The sequence below is a fragment of the Macadamia integrifolia genome, chromosome 4 (genome assembly GCF_013358625.1).
Source record: "Macadamia integrifolia cultivar HAES 741 chromosome 4, SCU_Mint_v3, whole genome shotgun sequence".
NCBI classification, from domain to species: Eukaryota; Viridiplantae; Streptophyta; class Magnoliopsida; order Proteales; family Proteaceae; genus Macadamia; species Macadamia integrifolia.
The window spans coordinates 27,939,286-27,960,869 of record NC_056560.1 but is presented as its reverse complement, the minus strand read 5'-3'; the positions used below and the strand labels follow the sequence as shown (position 1 = coordinate 27,960,869).

General features: G+C 37.7%; 1 protein-coding gene and 1 long non-coding RNA gene across 7 annotated transcripts in view; one reads left to right on the top strand and one right to left on the bottom strand.

The window, feature by feature from the left end:
• Window positions 1–7,498, bottom strand: part of LOC122076911 — a 42,119-nt gene extending 34,621 nt beyond the window's left edge. For 2 of the 6 annotated variants that reach the window (XR_006139616.1, XR_006139617.1), the window contains exons 1-3: window positions 6,834–7,495; window positions 6,524–6,735; window positions 5,325–5,448 (exon numbers count right to left, since the gene is read on the bottom strand). This is a non-coding gene — a long non-coding RNA (uncharacterized LOC122076911). Of the gene's footprint in view, window positions 1–19; window positions 288–1,955; window positions 2,006–2,094; window positions 2,207–2,315; window positions 2,485–5,282; window positions 5,449–6,523; window positions 6,736–6,833 lie in introns of those variants that run through there. The other 4 variants (XR_006139612.1, XR_006139614.1, XR_006139613.1 and 1 more) reach the window with 4 other exon arrangements.
• Window positions 7,499–12,615: 5,117 nt separating this feature from the next.
• LOC122077020 (ABC transporter G family member 39-like) lies at window positions 12,616–20,687 on the top strand. The gene is made up of 24 exons (XM_042642753.1): window positions 12,616–13,170; window positions 13,281–13,401; window positions 13,520–13,608; window positions 13,722–13,806; window positions 13,924–14,083; window positions 14,214–14,290; window positions 14,503–14,556; window positions 14,686–14,776; window positions 14,905–15,206; window positions 15,368–15,649; window positions 16,331–16,647; window positions 16,757–16,917; window positions 17,055–17,158; window positions 17,246–17,402; window positions 17,496–17,627; window positions 17,697–17,854; window positions 17,966–18,298; window positions 18,386–18,676; window positions 18,763–18,846; window positions 18,932–19,065; window positions 19,160–19,387; window positions 19,469–19,640; window positions 19,805–20,059; window positions 20,147–20,687. Exons 1-24 carry the CDS (start codon window positions 12,833–12,835, stop codon window positions 20,402–20,404), a joined length of 4,383 nt encoding a protein of 1,460 aa, XP_042498687.1. The 5' UTR covers window positions 12,616–12,832; the 3' UTR covers window positions 20,405–20,687.
• The last annotated feature ends 897 nt before the right edge of the window (window positions 20,688–21,584 follow it).

Here is a 21,584-nt window from a genome sequence, read left to right as displayed (position 1 = left end):
TTTTTGGGGGGGGTGGGGTGGGGTGGTGTTAGGTACTGTCTTTTCAGTTTCTGGAGGTACCATGGTCACTGTTGATATTTACAGAGTCGCAGTATCCTCAGAAGTTGAAGTGGCTCTGGATTCTGGAGAAGTTCAAGCAACAACGTCTTCTCAAAGTCTTCTCGCAACAGAGATGATGAAGAAGCTCTTAAATGGGCAGCTTTCGATAGACCGCTAACATGTGATCGCATCAAGAAAGCAATAGTCACTGGAACTGATGGGAGAAAAAGGAAGCTGATGTTCAGAACCTGGGGATTCAAGAGAAGAGAACTCAATAAACAAACTGGTAATAGTTACAAAGGAGGATAATGAGAACTTCCTACTCAAGAATTGAATGCAGCAATAAGCTCATATAACATCTCTGTTTGGTTCCACTTAACCAATTTTGATCATCAGTGCTTTGCTTCTTTAGACTTGTGTTGGTGGACCAATGATGAGCTTCTTCTTACTCTTCAGGGTGGGAATCTGAATTTCAAAATAATTCGGAAATCCAATCCGAATAAAGATAAGTGCAACAAGGGAACACCATATCCTAATAAAGATAACTACCTTATTGACATGATATGAACCATATGTACAACCCCCCTCATTCACATACTCTTTCATTTCTACTTGCATATAGTCTGTCTTATCCTCAATGACTATATAGGTAGCTAAATTATCTTCAACCTTAATGACACTTTCCAATTCCTCGGGTTACCCCATAACTATGATCCAGGGGAACATTGGGAGCCCTTCCAGGGAAAACGTTTAGGAGAGACATAAATTTAGTGAGCCTAGATTGAGCTTATCAATTTCTTCCTTATATTTTACACACCATCGAACAAAATTCACTATTCTTACCAAAAATAAAATAAGAAAATTCCTTGGCATGGAATGAACAACCAACACCCATCAGCATCACATCGCCTTCATTGTCTGTGCATAGCACATGACAAACATAGCTTGGGTCCATCATTATCCCTCTAAATTCAAACATGCTCACGAATAAGCCCATCATACCCTTCAAATCTTGTGAAGTTCATTGATCTCTCAAGTACAACTCCGTATTTGTGGACCTGAAAGGGGAAAATTTTACACAGTAAATGTGCACAGGTCCACAAGTATGGAGTTGCATTTGGGAGATCAATGGACCTCATAGGGTTTGAAAGGTATGACGGCCTTATTCATGAGCTTGATCACATGTTTGAATTTTGAAGGAAACTGACGGACCCAAGCAATAACTGACGTGTGATATACACGGATAATGAAGGGGATGTGATGCTGATGGGTGATTATTCTTGGGGTTAAATATCAAAACTCAATAAACTATTCCAGTCTTGATATGCTTTACTGTAAAATGTTAGTCTTCATATGCTTTACTGTAAATGTTGGTTGTTTATTCCTTGCTGAGAACTTTCTTATTTTATATTTTGTAAATGTAGGGAATTTTGTTCGATGGTGAGTAAAATATTCATCTACCCTACAGAAGAAGTCGATAAGCTCAATCTAGGCTCACCAAATTTGTTGCCCTCGTAAAATTTCTCTCTGATAGGGCTCCTCGTGTTCTCCTAAATCATTGTTGTGGCCTGTGGGAACTAGAAGGGACTAAGAAGTGTCCTTAAAGGGTGAAGAAAAAATTAGCTACATCTATAGATAGATAAGGATAAAAACTATATGTAAAAAAAATAAAAGAAAACGTGAATGAGGGGGTGTACATCTAGTGCATTTCATATCAATAAAGTAGTTATCTTTATAAGGACCTGGTGTTTCCTTATTGTTGTAGATTTTTGAGACAAGCAATCCATAAAAGTACCAACATACAGGGGAAAACCAATTGCACCATTTCAACTACACAGGAATCCTCTGCAATGGATCCAAATGTCAGAAATCAAAGAAAACACTAACTAAAATGGATGAATATCTTAAGAACTTACCATTCATGGAATTATATATCCAAAGAAGAGGTTCCATATTGAACAGAATGCTGTGGAAACAATGGCAGGAATATTTTAATTGGGAGTCATGGCCACTGTCATCATACCATAAAAGGTAAAGTATAACAATGTGACGTACATGAAGTAGAGATACCAAAAGACCTTCACAACCATCTATTGAGCTCTGATCATGGAATACACACCCCATATATTAAAGTCTATATGAAGACATATCGAAGCTCAATCATAATCTGCACCACAAGCAAGGGTTTTTTGGTAAGTAATATATATAGGCAACTAAATCGGTAATTTCTATAGTAAACTGCATCTTATCAATCTTATTGAAACAAAAGTTATTACTTATCCAAAATCATATGGCAAAGCTTAATACATTCCAGCAGCCCTCTCTCTATAAAAATTGTCCATTCAATAGTCATTACTGGCTGCGGCACAGGCATTTTGTACCCTGATAAAGAGAGCAGCAACATACGTAGAACCCATTGCAATAAAGAGACTCTGTCGCTTGTTACTGCAGCTTGAACATTTAAATCAAATTAGTAAACGACAAAAAGAGGAAAAAAGCATAAATGTTAGTTATTTTTTAGACGAAATTAGATTCAATATCCCAAAATTTTGTTTCAAACAAAAGAGCGACAACAGTTGTGAAGAAGAGCCTTGCAGCTGTATAAGCTGCGTTTCACCAATCTGACCAAAGTTGTTTCCCGAAGCAAGGCAGTGCTTATGTCAAGAGAGACTGGGAATATTTTGTGGGGAAATAGACGTCTTTTGAGACTGGGGAAGGGTTCTTTCAAAGGTGTTACCTACACCAACTCACAGTGAGTATAATCTTGCACATGCATATGCATGTTAGGGCATTTGTTAGGAGGTATAGATAGTAAATTACAAGAATATATTAGCAAGAATCTTGGTGGGACAGTGTGTGTGTGTGTGTGTGTGTGTGTGTGTGTGAGAGAGAGAGAGAGAGAGAGAGAGAGAGAGAGAGATATGGGTAAGTGTTTCCTGTGGGGGAGTGCAGTTGCTGCATGTCCGTGAGGGCCAATGTAAGGCAAAGTATTTAGCATTACATTGCTTGGACACCAAGACATAACAAAAAGGGAAACTAAGGGACTGACTCTAACTTTCTAAATTGACTTAAGAAAAAAATTTCTAAATACTTTGCCCTACATATAAAAAGGAAACCACTAACTTACTTGACCACTAAGCTAGCAAAATAGGAAACAAATCTTCCTAAGTTACGAAGTTTGCTTGCAAAGACAAAACAAAGAAATAAAAATAGAAACTCGTATCTAATATCCTAACAAGTGATGGAAGCATCTTTCCAAGCCGTCTGCCAAGATTGGACCCAAAGTACTATTCACATGAACAGAACATGCATGAACAATAACAGGAGATTGGCTGACCCGATTGGAGAAAAATAAGGCTGGTTCGATGGCTGAAACAGGATCAAATCTGAACCAGAATTGGGCCAGCATTGAACTCTCCTTTTGACAGCTCGATCTACATCAGCATATCCTTGGTGTACCTATCAAACTAGAGTGTACATAAGAAGTCACATAAGAGGTAGTTATCCACAACCTATCCTAACTGCCCCAATGATCCGTAACTCCTCACACTCGTTAAAACTACACGGTAACTCTCAGTAATAGTTATAACCACATTGTAACTCCTGCTACTAGTTACGTATATTTGATAACAACACAAATCTACGTATAATAACACTCACATGCTATAATAACTCACTCTCTATGCATAAATGATTAGGCACGTAACAAATCCTTCCCCCTCGAATGGTCTTTGTCTTCAAGGACAATGCAATTAAGGAAAATAATTTTCCACCTAGATCCCATATCTTAATGAGAAAAATCCCTATTGATGAAACTAGAATGATCACTTCACGAAGTGCCACACTTGTGGTAGCGAATGATACCTCCTTGAAGAAAGTGGTGAACAATTTACAATGCTTTGGGCTTCCTTTTCTTCATTACCTTCTTCCTCTTCCTCGTTGCCTTTGCCGGATGCACCGTTATAGTGGCTGGAATTGACAACAACTCAATCTTTCTCATTATTTTATCCAACAAAGCCAAACTTCTCGCTTGAACATCACAAATTTGCTCCATAGCATGTGGGTAATTCATTGGCTCTAATACAAGATGTTATGAGCACGGTAGAGGGAGAGAAAATATAGTATAGATGGGAAGATAGATAAAACAAGAAAATTCAATAATAAGAAAAGGGATTAGCCTTACTGACGAGGCTACGATGTCTCGGCTTAATTGAGAGGTAGCCCGCCTCTTCTCAAGATAATTTTTTTTTAGGACTTTTCATTTACTTGTTATATATCTTTAACATTCACTATTAAATAGGTAGGTACATAAGAAGTTACATAAGAGGTAGTTATCCGAAACCTATCCTAACTTCCCCCCATGATCTGTAACTCCTCACACTCCTTAAAATGGTAACTCCCACTAGTAGTTATAAGTAACAACCACATTGTAACCCCAAGGGAAGACACCAAACAAAGGCAATAATAAGGGAACTTTCATGGCATAACGCTTGAGCGTACAATGTTGAAACCCCCCCCCCCCCCCACACCAAAAAAAAGAAAGAAGCCTCCTGGGTAAGAAAATCTCCTAAACATCAGTTGGTCTTGGCGCATGGGTGAATGTAGTGGCCAAAAACTGGACCAAGACATGGATCTATCCGATCTTCCAGAACCCTCTTTAGAGATCCAGGACACAACTGATTCAGTTTCTAAAATGCTCTTCAACTACTAAATCTAAAACGAGAGATGTTGGATAGTCAAAGGCCATGAAGGAGCGGAAGAATAAAAACTCAATAGAGGCTAGTCAATTGCAGTCATGTTTTAGCATGCTTGAGATTACTGGTGTATACTGGACCCATTGATGTCTTGTGGTTTGTTATCGGAAGTTGTCCGCTTCTCTCAGGGCCAAAACTTGCCATACTTTCTGCAACAGAGAGTATTCATTTGTAACTTGTTTATCTTAAAAGGTAAATTTGTTTCTCATTCCTAGTGGTTAATGGGAGACGGAGAAAAAAGGATAGGTATGTTATTATTCCTTTCTTCCATGACATCAATTTTCCACTTTTTACAATCTATGCAAATCTAATAATCTATATTATGATATCTTCATCATTAACTATTTACAGATTTGGAAGAATAATTTCGATGGGACAAAAACATCAACCAAAAAAATAGCTTCGAATAAAATAGCAAGTGATACAAAATAAGTTAACTAAATTCCTAAAACCTAATTACAAATATGAGTCAAACTATAGGAATCTTACATCTTTGTCATATTGTTCAATGATAACCTTCCCAAATCTTACATCTTTGTCATATTCTTCAATGATATCCATCCCAGCTTCCATTTTCAAATTCCAATTCACAAGCTTCCCTCCATCTAGCAATTTCTTCTTTGGCGGTTGCAATTTCCATCTTGAGCTATTCAACCTTACAGAACAAAAACCTATGAAACTAAGGATAAAATGGGGAATCTCATGAAAGGAAGCGGAGATATCTAAAGTAGTCACAATGTTTTATAAAACAAATCACAAGGTGAATATCAATCACTTGGAAAAAGCAAAGTCAATATGTTAAGCCTCCCACCCCCACCCAAAAATCCCAAATACATAGTTGACAATGTGAGAAATTAAAATCACACAGAGAAACAATACCTACATAAATTATGAACCAATTTAACAAACACTATTAACACAATATGAACAAATAAAAAGAGTGGGATTTTACAAGAAAATGTTTAAAAAAAAAATGCAATTTCCATATTCAGGAGGCAAACTAAAGCATTAATCCAGTGTAGTTAAGAAACAGAGCCATTAATCTATGGAATTGAATGAGAGATCTACTGAAGCAGACAAAATTAAATTGATAACAAAAAAATAACATTATAAATGAGGGTCAAGGGCGATAATAAAAATGGCTCATAGTTCCAAAAACAAGCATTCATTATACTTTGTACTAATGAATTATTGCATATAAAAGCAGTGTCAATAGCACTTCAGCCATTCTTATGTAGGGAGAGGTCTTGAAGAAAAACTTCCGCCCAAACTCATCAACTACAGGGCAAGCATTGTTTCTTTTTTACTTTAATTTTGTGAAATTCGGAAACAAATAACCTAAGATATGATATTTTGTTATATTTTCTTTACTCAAATAAAAAGTACAGCTTGCATTAGTGTAGGCCTGTAGAGACTTGGGAAGCGATAAGCTGGACTCACAGTTTCTTGCTATTCATCTCATCTCACATACACACAGTGTGTCAGAAAGGACAACAAAACGAATCGTTGGGAGAGTGTGTTTCCATTTTTGTAATTGTGGTCCCCAAGTTTGAGGGCAACACAACTTCAACTTCCTTTTCACAAATATTTGTCTAAATTCATACATCAAGATATTAATCATTAGAAAACCCATTCTTCACAAGCACCAAATATTGGTGAAATCTTCGTTAATAATTTGCAAGGAGATGGCAGACAACAATTCAATCATAATAGCTGTATGTGGAAATTACCAGCACTTCTGCTTGAGGGTTTTCCTGCACTTCATCTATTTTAGCTGATTCCTTGGCTTTTTCCTAATTTTCTTCTGCTTAGCCCTCTTTTCTGCTTTGTAAGCTTCACTATGCTTTTATCCGCATCAACATTCTTAGCTTCCATTGCAGTTTCTGCCACCTTTGGTGCATCGTCAGGTTTTTTGCTTTTTTTTTCAAAGAATCCTTTGATGCTGCATTTATTACAAAACTTCTGAGTCAGTATATTGTGCTTGAGAAAATAATAAAGCACAAACAAACAGGCAAGCATGTGAGATTTCAAGAAACAAACTTGTTCAGTAATAGAGTTTCCCATCTAATATCGACAGGAAAGGGCATCCACCAGATCAAGTTCTAGCCCATCTTTCTCAGGAAGCAATGGATTATATTCCTGAAGACAAAAAGCTTTCTGTATTTTTCCTACGGTCTGCAACAACCCATCATACTTCCGGTGGGGTTGAGTTTATTGAAGCAGCATATCATCAATGGCTGAAGAAGATTAAAGAGTTCAGTGTTTCTCTTTCTCCTTTTTTTTTTTTTTTTTTTGGAGCCGATTGAAAGCATAAACCACACCTATCGTCTACACACTTCTGGAGAGAAATTCTCCGCGTCGAAGAGTAAAAGGAGCGCCGGAATTACTACTACAATGATGGTGATGGAAGCAATCCGAGAAAGGGCTTCTCTTAGGTCGCCGCTTGCAGACTCGCAGCTACATATGAATCAGGTTGTTCTCTACTACTTCAAGTGTTATCCGGCAATCTCGCTGCTATCGATGGGCTATCACTCCTCGACTCTTGAGTCGACGGTTTCCATATGTTCTGTCCTCCACCATATGCCCCTCTTTCACTTCCGTTACAAAATTAAATATCACTCACTCACTCACTCACTCACTCACTCAGGTTTTTCTTTGTGTTTGGTGGTCTCCGCCAATAGGTTTCCCCACGCTGGTTTTAAGTTTTCTATATATAGGCTAAGAGAAAGTTTTCCTGTTTGCGTGGGTGAATGATGGGATGGTCCAGATATAATCCTCTTACTTCCCAGCTAATATTTCCCTTATTGTACAGTTTTGATGCTTCACAATGAATGGATTGGGTTCTGCAAAACTTGGAATCCAACTTCTCTCCTTAGCGCCTATTGCACAGGTCAACCCATAGCTATCTAGGCAAGTGCCACGTGAGGAGACGATGATCCAACAGTTTGAGAAAGGTACGGAGAATGAGGTGCTAACAAAGGTTGGGAGAACAAGGCACCAAGAACCATTGGATCATCATCTCGCCACATGCTGCTCGTCCAAGTAGCCATGGATAAGACCTGGACAATGGGCACTAAGGAGAAGAGCCGAATCCACAAAACTTGGCCAGGCTAGGTTATGACAATTACTATCATTCACCGACACTTGGCCCATATTTACTAAAACTCCTCTACCTTAAACTTTTTTCCTGATACTCTCCTATATTTAGGCTTTTACCTCTTCTTCATCCCTGTCGTTTTTAAATGAGGAATTATTACTCCCCTCCCCTGAACTATAGCAAAATATCAAGTTCCCCATATTTTTTCAAATATTTCACTCTCCTCCCCTCAAATGCAAAGATTCTATCTACCGTGGCATTTGAATTGGCTGTTAAGTCTGTAATATATTGTTTATAATGCCTGAAATACCCCTATACTTGTAGAAAATCCATTATATCCCTCTATGAACTAAAATCCCTTTTCCGCTTAATCGATCAAAACAATATTGCAAAGTTAAGAGGAAAAGAGATTTTAGTTCATAGAGGGGTATAATGGGTTTTCTATAGGTATTAGGGGTATTTTAGGCATTGTGAAAAAATATTGCAAACTTAACAGCCAATTCAAATGTTCAAGCATTGTAGATAGAATCTTTGCGTTTGAGGGGAGGGGAGAGAAATATATGAAAAAATTTGAGCAACTTGATATTTAGCTATAGTTTAGGAGAGGGGAGTAATAATTCTTCTTTTTAAATATCTAATTGCCCTTTCTTTTTCACCTGCAACCTAGAGTAATATACCTATCTCTTCAGTTACCTACCTACTATTATTTCCTTTCTATGATTATGGTCTTTGCTATTTTTCTTAAGGATTTCGTTTCTGTAGTCTTAAGCAGCAACAACTGTGCCCATTCTTGTAGAGTAATTATGGGCTTTTCTTGGAGTTGAAGAAGATTTATTATAATCTTGTTCTGTTTGTCACAGACAGGGTCTTCCTTGCCAATGATCAACTAAACTGTTAAACTCTATTGAAACGAAAGAAAAAATATAATAACCAAAATAGGTCTTCAAATGGAGAATGTCCTCCAATATGAACTTGACAGTCGAAGGAGCTGATGAAGTTTCACTATTCAAGTAGATGATAATATCTTTGTTGTCATTCTCCACCAAAACGTGAGTGAAATCTTTAGAAATCGCTTCCAACAGAGATGAGGGGATTACTATTGCTTCACCCACCAAAGCTGACTCAAATCGAACTAGATCTAAGATGGCAAAACAAGGGCTGCTTTGATGGTCATGACAAATGAATCATAAACCTCCATGCATTGATCCAGGGGGCAGACTTGCATCATAATTAATTTGAAATAATATGTAGGAGGTTGCTCTGATTGAGAAAGCAAGAGAGCAATTGGAGGAGATGTTGAAGCCAAGCGATGGAGAGGAGAGATGGTTTGATAAAATATTCTTTGAAATGATTTTCAGCTGCTTGAATTACTTAAAGAGGTGACCAAACCCTCTTCCCATAAAGAAAATCATTTCGAGCAAGCCATAGATGCCAACAAATGAAAGTGCATAAAGATATCAGTTCCTTGCTTGCTTCCTTGCCTTTTGATGAAAAAAACTTCCAACCATCAATCCACTCATGAAAGATTGTCTCATTACCTTTTGGGATTTTGTGAGACAAACTACATTCAAACCACATTGAATGCGTAAAAGGGCATGTCAATAAGCTATGTTGATTTTTGAATATTGCCACATCATGGACAGTGGGGATCAATTGGGATATATCTTCTACAAAGATTCATCGTTGCAGTAAGTCCTGCGACACACTCCTCCAAAGGAAAGATTTAATCTTTGGGAGTGTATTGCAACCCCAAATATGCTTCCACACCCTATTTGGAACTTGCCACCAACGCTTTGGAGACGATGTAGATGCTTGCAAAGGTTCCTTCTCCAGCCTCCAGATTTGTCAATAGATGATACGCTGATTTGACTGAAAAAAATTCCATTACATGATGGCCCCCAAATCTGAAAATCTTCTCATGGGAATAAAAGTGGATTTCAAAAACCTAGTTACCTTAGAAAGACAGAAAAGGAAAGAGAGGTCACGTTTCCATGTCTGGTTGTCATTCTCAATAAGTTGTGACATTTTTTGGAAGACACAATTTGGTGGTTAGAGAGTCTGGATACAGTATCCTGGAAGAGTGGGGATCTATGAGTGATTCCAAATGTCAATATTGTTACTGTGGCCCACATCCCAAATTAAGCCACGACTTAGAACCTCACGGCCATCCAGAATGCTTCTCCAAGCACAACTTGGGTTCATTCCCATAGAAGCAAATATACAAGTAAAAGTATGTACATACATAGAACATAGGAAAAAAGGCATTGTACTCCGCCAACCAAAGGTGATTGGGAGCAATTGAGCACCACATTTGTTTTTTCTCCCTATTGACGAATTGTCCAACATGCCTCTCCCTTCAATCACATCCTCTTGTTTGTCTCCTTTGCCAACTAGAGAAACTCTCCCCTAGAACATAATTTACATAATAATATAGGTAGGTTCTTTGTTTCCTTAGTGGGCCCCATTTTGGGTGACATGATCATTTGAGTTTGTCCAATGTATTGTTGGATTAGTTGTAAACCTTCATGGAATAGTTGTATATTACGTTTCAGACTCTAATTTAACTAAATACCCTTTGTGTATGTACATGTGTGTCCATGCGAATCTTCAGTATAATCTTTTGTATTGTCATTTCAACCTCCATCCAAGGGCCTAAGACTACATGTAATTGATGCTTTGGTTTCATTGAGAGACCTCTCACAGGACAATGATGTGGTAACTTCCATCATTGGATAAATAGGAGATGATTGAAAAAAGACCATGCGTCAAATTTTAAACCCAAATTTAACAACCAAAGGAGAATAATAATTTAAAATCCAAAAATAATAATAGAAATAAAAAAAAAAATTTTAAAAATAAAAAAAATGTAAAAAATTATAAAAAATAAAAATAAATTATAGCTCGGGTTCTTTGATTTTTAATGATGTGAAAAGTGGAATCCACATGGATTTAGACAGAGGGTGAAGTAGTTGGATATTGGATCTTTGGTAGTTGGATAATTTCTACATTACACGGTGGAAAGTAAAACACAGTTTCTGTTTCATTAATTGAACCACTTGATCGAATTCTTTATCCGTATGGTATTGGTTTTGATTTTTAGAAACAGCTGAGTGGCCCTGACCGGATCGATAGCTATTAGTTCTGGTTTGGCTTTTGCGTGTAGAACAAAATTTGACTCAACCCGAATACCCGATATATATAAAAATGGGTAAAGATTGGGCATGCCGCCAAGGTACACAGCATGTGTCACTATTTTCTGGATTTATTCTCAATGGTCATAAATATGAGAAGTATTAGACAAGATGCGTATGAATACAGAGGTCCAACAACATATGGTTAGGTTCATCAGTAATTAATAAAAATTCTTTGTATTTCTTTACTTCCAAGATTTCAGTTTAGGAGTTTAGGCTGTTTGCTTTAATGTTCTTTGAAGGCTTCTGGGCTCTGCGCCTTTCTTTCTGTATTCCTCTAATGAAAACCCCTTCCCCAAAAACAGAAGAAAAAAAATAACAAAGAAGGTTTGGTGTGCATAAACTAATTAGGAGTGAAATAGGGCTGGGTTTCTTAAAACCCTAACCCAATCCCAGTCCTCAAAATTCAACGCAGGCCCAATCCAACCCTATCAGGTTCATGTTCAGGCCTAACCCTGTTGGATTCACACCAACCCAACCCGACCCTTATTGACTCTGTCAAGGCCCGATTGGGTTGATCTTGGCTTCTGCAATGGATGGATTAACCTGCTTTGCCATTCTTATCTTATACATTAAAAAATTATAGAAAAATAAAATACCAATAGGAGTTCTAAATTCTAATATAAAAGTTCAAGTTAAATTTCGGGTTGGGTTGGGTTGGGTTGGGTTGGGCTGGACTGAGGCCTCAACCCGAGCCCAACAACCCAAGGTTGGGGTTTTTCAACCCTAAACCTCCCTCAGGGTAAAAAAACTTGACCCCAGCCTTGTTCGGGCTCAATGTGAGTTCGGGTTGTCAAGGCCAAATTTGCATCCCTAAAACTAGTTCTAATGGGATATGTATGTATATATATATATATATATATACATATAGAGAGAGAGAGAGATTTCAAACAAGAAGGTATGTGTCATCATTGATGATTGGTGGGGATCAGCATCGAAGGATAGGTTGATGGATAGGAAAGACGAGTACAAATCATTTTCAAAATTGTCTGTAATGTGGTTAGGTTCCAGTTTTCCATGGAAGATAGGATACAAAGGAGCAACTGCTTTAACATTGAAGTTTAAGGGCCTTTAGCTACCACCTTAATTCAAGTAACTTGTTCAGGCTTTAGTGAGGATGATTGATGGCAACCTATACAAGAACTTCCAATCAAGGTTCCATATTCTAATTGAAGCACATGAAACATTATATGGAATTGCTGGAATCTTCTCCTTGGTTAGCTGTGATAAAGGATAGACAGATGCATCTACCAAATCAAATCATCAATGATCCTCAGATAAAATGTAGAAACTTTAACGAGAAACTGAATCCTCAAATTCAAAATCATTGGGACAGAATCAAATGCAGCTTAACTGAATTTTCACATCATAACCACCTGGGCTTCATTAAGAATTCAACTGCACAAATTCCATTAAAAGAGAATCAAGGCTTCCTACAAAATTGAATTCCTGCACATCCTTAGAACAGACAATGCATTGAAACTGTGAAGTTATCTTGTTCTCCTGTTCTCCTGTTCTCCTCATAGCCTTTCAATGGTCTTTCTATTATTTTGAAGTACTCCGATCAGTCCACAAGCCCATCACCTTTATCTTCCATGATCTCTCTCTCTCTCTCTATGCCATTTGCAGCAAAAAGGAACTCATTTTGCTTTCTGGGGTTCCAGAAGTCTGAATTAAAACGCATTTGAATTTTTGTTTACTCCATTTTTGTGGGGTTTTTAGCTACTGTCTTTTTAGTTTCTGGAGGTATCATGAACACTGAGGATATTTACAGAGTTGCAAGTATCCACAGAAGTCAAAGTCGCTCTGGATTTTGGAGAAGTTCAAGCAACAATGTCTTCTCACAGTCTACTCGCAACAGAGATGATGTAGATGATGAAGAAGGTCTTAAATGGGCAGCTCTTGAGAGATTGCCAACATTTGATCGCATCAAGAAAGCAATAGTCACCGGAACTGATGGGGAGAAAAAGGAAGTTGATGTTCAAAACCTTGAGATTCAAGAGAAGAAGAACTTAGTAAACAGACTGGTAAGAATTGCAGAGGAGGACAATGAGAACTTCCTATTCAAGCTCAAGAATCGAATGCAGCAGTAAGTTTATTCGACATCTCTATTTTGCTCCGCTAACCAATTTTGATCATCAGTTTAGCTTCTTTAGATTTGTGCTGGTAGAACAATGATGGGGTTTTCCTACCCTTCAGGGTGGGAATTGAGGTTCCAACAATAGAAGTTCGATTTGAACATCTAAACATAGGTGCGCAAGCATATATCGGTAGTCGAGGTCTACCTTCAATGCTCAACTTCTGTCTCAACATTGTAGAGGTAATCCTTCATAAAAAAGTGAATCAGTAAAAGAAAGAACTTCAAAAATTTAAGTTATGGAGCTCAAAGAGGGAGGAAAAAAAAAGTTTGACATATATAATTCTGTGTATTTTCATAGGAGTCCCTCACCTCTCTCTACATTCTCCAAAGCAGAAAGAAACCATTTCCAATTCTTCAAGATGTCCATGGAATCATCAAGCCCAGCAGGTAACTTTAGAAGTTAAAAACCAAAATTTAGTTGGCTTCAACATATTAGGATCCAAATCCATTTGATTTTTCATTAGTAATATGAAATTTTAATTTTCCTGAAAACTTTCCAGAATGACACTGCTTTTAGGCCCCCCAGGCTCTGGAAAGACCACTTTACTGTTAGCTTTGGCAGGAAAGCTTGATTCAAAATTGAAGGTAAAGACATGGATAATTCTTCTCTTTTTCCATTCTAGTTTTACTAAAATTGGGTGCCTTTGAGAACTATTTGGTATAACATTTTTATAGTTTACATGTATTCATTTAAAACTTTAGGTGTCAGGAAATATAACATATAATGGACATGGAATGAAGGAGTTTGTCCCACAGAGAACCTCAGCCTATGTTAGTCAACACGATCTCCATATCGCAGAGATGACGGTGAGAGAAACCTTGGCCTTCTCTGCAAGATGCCAAGGGGTTGGAACCCGTTATGGTAAGTTATAAGAAAACCATCAATTAATAAAATTATGGAAATATTCTTTTTCTGTTAAGGAAATTATGGAAATATTCAAGTTTTGGACTGAACCTTTTTTCCACCTGTTATTTTCTGGGGGAAAATGCAGAAATGTTGACAGAGATGTTGAGAAGAGAGAAGGCAGCAAACATCAAGCCTGATCCAGACATTGATGCCTTCATGAAGGTGAAGATCATGAACCATTTGATTCATATACCATTTGATGGACTTGGACAACTCAAATCAGCTTCTCTCTTAAATATGAAAAACACTGTTTTTCCTTATTTTTCATGAATATAATTTTGTGAAAAGTTTGATTTTTTTTTCCTATTCTTCGGAAGTTTCCTTTATTCAAATTTTGAATCTCTTTCTTTTCTTTATCTGATGATCTTGGACAGGCTGCTTCACAAGAGGGACAGAAGGAAAATGTAGTTGTAGACTACATTCTTAAGGTATCATCTATTTTCACAGAAACAGATTCTTCTACGAAGTTAGAATTTTACTGAATTCAACATTTGGATTTTGGAAGCATTGGCAAGTTGACTTTGATCACTTATTTCTCTTTAATCTCAAAACTGCAGATTTTGGGTTTAGAAGTTTGTGCAGATACCATGGTGGGGAATGACATGATAAGGGGTATATCTGGAGGGCAAAGAAAACGCGTTACCACAGGTAGAAAAACTTATCACTCAAATTGATTTTTTTCCTTTTGGAGTGACAAGCTTCTCAGATTTTACATTTCATTAATTTGAGGAGGACCCTGATTTGGATTATATCTTCTTGGTTTTGGTTGAGAATAGGTGAGATGGTTGTGGGGCCTGCAAAAGCATTGTTCATGGATGAGATATCCACAGGATTGGACAGCTCTACAACCTACCAGATTGTGAATTCACTCAGACAGGCCACCCACATTCTAGGTGTAACCACAGTAATTGCTCTCCTTCAGCCAGCACCTGAAACTTATGATCTCTTTGATGATATAATTCTACTATCTGAAGGACAGATAGTTTATGAAGGTCCTCAGAATAATATTCTTGAGTTTTTTGAATCATTGGGCTTCAAATGTCCTGAGAGGAAAGGAGTGGCAGACTTCTTGCAGGAAGTAAGCTTCAGAAACTGATCCAAATGTCTTCTTGGCTCTTCAGGCTAAGAACTTAATATGATTACATTTTGGTTAAAACTAATATACCATCAATTAAATTGGAATAGACAAACATAAGAGAGGATCTACCACTAATAGATGTATTTTGGTCCATGTTATAGGTAACATCAATAAAAGATCAGCAGCAATACTGGGCTCACAAAGACGAACCATACACTTATGTTTCTGTCAAGGATTTTGCAGATGCATTCAAGTCATTTCATATTGGCCAGAAGTTAGGGGAGGAACTCAGCACCCCATTCAACAAGAGAAAGAGCCACCCTGCTGCTTTAGCAACTTCAAAGTATGGGATTAGCAAGAAAGAGCTGTTGAAATCTTGCTTCTCAAGGGAATGGCTGCTTATGAAGAGGAATTCATTCATCTTCGCCTTCCGAGTGATGAGAGTGAGTAACAGGGTACCAGTAAAAACTGTCTAAGGAACTTACATGATATCTAAACATGAAAATTTTACTCCCTAATTACAAGATGGGTCAGTTTAGCTGACTCACAGGAAGATGATGAATCTCCCAGGCTCCATTTTGATAAGAAGAAAAGGTACTTATATGTGGGAGAGTCTGTTTGCTAAGCTTCTCTGGCTTAGAACCACAATGACCCATAAAAAGTAAAAAACTGTTGAATCATGCAATGAAAATTCTCACCTTTGATCTTTTTCTTTTTTTTTTCAGTTCAAAATTTTAAACAATGTATGATCCTTTACAACTGAACCCATGATTACCTTCAGTAACCATGTAGTGGGTAGAGACACCTTGAGAAGGGGCATAGAATATGCTATGAACCCTTGAAATCTCTATCATTCGCCAACCACTTGCATTAATGTCCTTTGCTTCGTTAATTTATAGTACCTTTGGAGTTTTGGGGCATTGCAAGAGATCTCATTATAGATACCATCAAGGAGTACATATACATAATTTAGATTGTTTATGAAGACACTCCATAGATTTTTTAATCTGAATCTCAAATTTCTTTGAACAAATGAATCAGTTGTTAAAGTAAAGTGCAGATTCACTTATAGATTACACAATTTTCATAGAATGAGTCTTCACATACCTTTCGGTTGGTTTTAGGTAACTCTTGTTGGATCCATCACAATGACTGTATTCCTGCGTACTAAGATGAAACGAGACACAATAATTGATGGGAGACTTTTCATGGGTGTTTTGTTCTTCATACTCAATACTACTTTAATAAATGGTTTTCCTGAGCTTGCAATGACACTTGCAAAGCTTCCAGTCTTTTACAAGCAAAGAGACCTACTTTTTTATCCTTCTTGGGCATATGCACTGCCTACATGGATGCTCAAGATCCCCATGTCATTTTTGGAATCTGCCATCTGGGTTGGCATGGCTTACTATGTCATTGGCTTTGATCCAAACATACACAGGTGAAAATGAAAAGGACTCTACTGAACAATCTACTTCAGACATATATTCAAATCATTCTTGTCTTTTGTGGATTCCCCAAAATGATGCTTTTCTACTTGATTATTTCAGGATGTTTAAACAATATCTTATACTCATACTGGTTAGCCAGGTCGCCTCTTCAATGTTCCGACTAGTCGCAGCACTGGCTAGGGACATGGTTGTCTCCTATACCTTTGGAACCTTTGTATTGCTTATGTTTGGGACACTTGGTGGTTTTATCCTGTCAAGAGGTATTTCTTTAGATAGCAAAGTGATGTTCCAGATCTGAACTAATATTCTGATTCTAAAAACAGGATTTGTACTTCTCATGGAAGTTGGAATAATAGTATGATGGATTAATCTCAAGAATTGTTTTACCTCCTCACAGATGATGTGAAGAAATGGTGGATCTGGGGTTACTGGAGCTCACCTATGACCTATGCTCAAAATGCGTTGAACGTTAATGAATTTCTTGGGCATAGTTGGAGTCATGTAAGAAATCTCAATGTTGTACAATTAAGAACATCTAGAACTTTGAAAATGCATGTCATCTCAATTTGAACTTTGGACATACCACAGAGTTTGCCATATTCAACTGAACCCCTGGGAATTGAAGTATTGAAGTCAGCAGGAAGCTTTACCAGTTCATCAGTATTTTGGATTGGCACTGGAGCATTGATTGGATATATTCTCTTATTCAATGCTGCTTTCACTCTAGCACTTGGTTACCTCAACCGTAAGTAACCTTACAACTTTGTACAGTAGCTGGGATACTTAAAGAGTAGACCATTTAAACTTCAAAATTCTGAAAAATATAAGTTTTTAACAGAGAGAGGAAAATCTCAAACAATTATATCTGAGGAGGCCTTGAAAGAAAAGCATGTCAACAAGACTGGAGAGATTGACAATATTGAACTGTCATATAGAGGAAAGAGATCTTCCAATCAATCAACAGAAAGTCGTAAGTATCATTGTGTTCTCATTTCCTAAATCTACATGCAATTATAACAATTAATATGTTTTGTTGCAGAATCGGGTAATGAGATCGAAAGGAGCAGTATCAGTTCAAGATCAAATAGAAAAGAAGCCCCGGCTGAGAGTAGTCAGAAGAATAAAGGAATGATTCTTCCATTTACACCTTTGGCCATCACCTTTGATGATATTAAATACTCCGTCGACATGCCAAAGGTAATTTAAGACTTCAGATTAACAGAAAATCAATGTCAGATAGCCATAATGTAGTTCTCCAGGCTTCTCACATATCACATATTAGAGAAATTTATTGTGTTGAACCTACAGGAAATGAAAGCTCAAGGTGTTCAAGAAGAGAGATTAGTCCTTCTGAATGGTGTAAGTGGGAGTTTCAGACCAGGAGTTCTAACAGCTCTAATGGGTGTTAGTGGTGCTGGTAAGACCACTCTGATGGATGTGTTAGCTGGAAGAAAAACAAGTGGGTACATAGAAGGAAATATCACCATTTCTGGCTATCCCAAGAAGAACGAAACTTTTGCTCGAGTTTCGGGGTACTGTGAACAAAATGACATCCATTCCCCATGTGTCACTGTTCATGAGGCTCTCGTCTATTCTGCATGGCTTCGGTTATCTACTGAAGTTGACTCCAGAACAAGAAAGGTTGGAGGGTGTAGAACCTGTTAACATTTTTTGTGCTCTTATGATCAACTTGGATTTCTTACTTATTGGTTAGGCTCATGGTTGCAGATTTTTATTGAGGATGTCATGGAACTTGTAGAGTTAACATCACACAGAGTAGCACTAGTTGGGTTGCCAGGCGTGAATGGTCTGTCCACTGAACAGCGCAAGAGACTCACCATCGCGGTTGAGCTTGTTGCTAATCCCTCTGTAATATTTATGGATGAGCCCACATCTGGACTGGATGCCAGGGCAGCTGCAATTGTGATGAGAACAGTAAGGAACACTGTGGACACAGGAAGAACTGTCGTTTGCACTATTCACCAGCCTAGCATTGACATATTTGAAGCCTTTGACGAGGTAAAGAGTATCAAGATTAAAAAACTGAACGCAATGGTCATTTCTCTTCCATGTATGAGATATTAAAGTCTTTAATGTGATTGCAGCTCTTTCTAATGCAGCGAGGAGGAGTAGAAATATATGTAGGTCCACTGGGTCATCACTCTTGTCAATTGATAAAGTATTTTGAGGTGAGACATTTTGATTGATTAGGATTTCATCTCAACTCCCCTCCCTCTAAATTTTTGTTCATAACTGAATTTTATTTGTGTCAAGGGGATCTGTGGAGTCCCAAAAATAAAAGATGGTTATAACCCTGCCACATGGATGTTGGAGGTCACTTCACCAGCACAAGAGGAGACCCTGGGGATCAAATTTGCTGAAACATACAAGAACTCAGATCTCTTCTGGTGGGTTGATGGATATGTTGCTTTCTGGCCCAATGCTTGAAAATGAGAACCACTTCTCATCTCATTCTCACAGATCTATGGAAATTTTTTGCAGGAGGAACAAGGCTTTGATTACAGAACTTAGTACAGCCCCTCCTGGTTCAAAAGATCTTTACTTCCCCACTCAGTTTTCTCAACCTCTCTTCACCCAGTGTGTTGCATGCCTGTGGAAGCAACACAAGTCCTACTGGAGGAATCCAGCATATACATCTGTTCGACTTCTTTCCACCACCGTCATTGCATTAATGTTTGGTACACTGTTCTGGGATCTTGGCTCCAAGACGTAAGCACATCTTTGTTTCACAGTAGTACTTGATGGTTCCAAAACATGATCACATCTACTAATATATGGTTAATGTTACAGGACTAAGCTGCAAGACCTGTTCAATGCAATGGGTTCCATGTATATTGCAGTTCTTTTCACTGGAATTCAAAATGCTTCAGCGGTGCAACCAGTGGTGGCTGTAGAACGTACAGTCTTCTATAGAGAGAAGGCTGCTGGGATGTATTCTGCTTTACCATATGCATTGGCTCAAGTAAGCAAATTCCTTGTTGAACACTAACATATTTTTTCTGGTAGCAGCAGCATGGCTCAACAGAGTTATGCTGTGAAATAAGTTCCCGAAATTTTTTTATTTCACCTTGTACTATAGCATATCTTCACTGTACCCTGACAAATAAAACTTGACTACATTTTCAGGTTTTAATCGAGGTTCCACATATCTTCATCCAGGCTCTGATTTATGGAGTGCTAGTTTATGCCATGATCGGTTTTGATTGGACAGTACACAAGTTCTTCTGCTACTTCTTCTACATGTATTTATCATTCCTATACTTCACATATTATGGTATGATGGCAGTGGGCTTAACACCCAACCATGACATTGCTGCTATAGTTTCCTCTGCTTTCTATGCATTATGGAATCTCTTTGGAGGTTTCCTCATCCCACCAAAAGTAAGATCCAGTCCATATATGTTACGTTATGCCTATCGTGTTTTATTGAGAGATTGGTGACAGAAATCTTTTCTTGATTAATCACAGAGACTTCCAGTATGGTGGAGATGGTACCATTGGGCATGTCCGGTATCATGGACCCTGAATGGACTGATTGCTTCACAGTTTGGAGACAATGAAGAACAGATGGACATTGGCTATCGAGTGAAGGACTTCTTAGATGAGTACTTTGGGTACAAACATGACTTCTTGGGGTGGATTTTCATAGCGCTTGTTGGGTATGTTGTGCTCTTTGCATTGGTATTTGCCATTGCAATTAAGGTACTTAACTTCCAAAGACGATGAATATCATATACTCATTAGTCAGAAGCGCCACAAGAACTTCCAGGAGATACATAACAAGTGCTAACTGATTTAGCTACATATCTTGTTCACAACTGAGCCTTAAAGATTTCTGGAAAACAAGATTCAGGTGGGAAAGATTGTACCAATACAACGTACGGCATAAACTGATCATAATACTCTAGGAACTGAATGGAGTTTATCCATGTTGATACCCGGATGATTGTTTGAGATGTTAGAGTTGATGTACTACTTGTATTTTTATGGTGATGAGCTGGGTTAGGTGAGTCTTATCTGCCTAATTTGCTGGATGGTTTGTGGTATAAACATGAACACTTGTTAAAGGTCAGGCTCAACTAGGAGAATGAACATTAAGTTCAGTAACATGAACTGAAACAAATGAAATGCTTCAAACCAGATAATACAAAATGAAATTAATTAAAAAAAAAAAAAAAAGAACCATGATGGTCATCATAAGTGCTAAAGACATTTGGCTTATTAATACTATCTCACAGATGAGGTCTATTGGCGTGCTGCCTAATTTCCTACCAAGGAATTAGTTCTCAGGTATCGGACAGGATTGGTCAATTTTATCCATATTTTTCATAAAAAATAAATTTTTCTGTAACGATTTTACCCCTGTTCTGATACTGATACCCAATCTGGATCGACCAGGTATGGGTATCATTCTCAGCTGATACTGATACTGAGAACCATGTTCTTAATTGGATCTCTTTTTTCTTTTGGGTAACCTAACTGGATCTCTTGGACTATTCTGGTTTAGCACAAAATGGTGATGCAATCTATTTTTCCAGGAAATGCAAGCAGGGATATCCAACCCGATACCATGAGTATTGTCTGTGTGCTCTCAGCTTGCACAGATTTAGTGTCATTAAAGTATGGAAGAACAATTTATGGATATGTTCAAAGGCATGAGCTCTTCTCCTGCATATCCATTGCAACCTTTGTGGATGTGTATGCTAAATGTAGTTAAGTATAGATCCAGCTAAGAAGGTTTTGGGTACAATTTTAAGTAAAGAACTGCTTCCCTCAATGTAGTAATCTCAACATATGCTTCTCTCACTTGGAAGCTTAGAAGAAGCTCTAAGGTTTATACTACAGTAAGGTAGTAAGGTGGGATAAGGTTTGGCAATTGAGAGATTCAGTGAAAGAGTGTGGATTG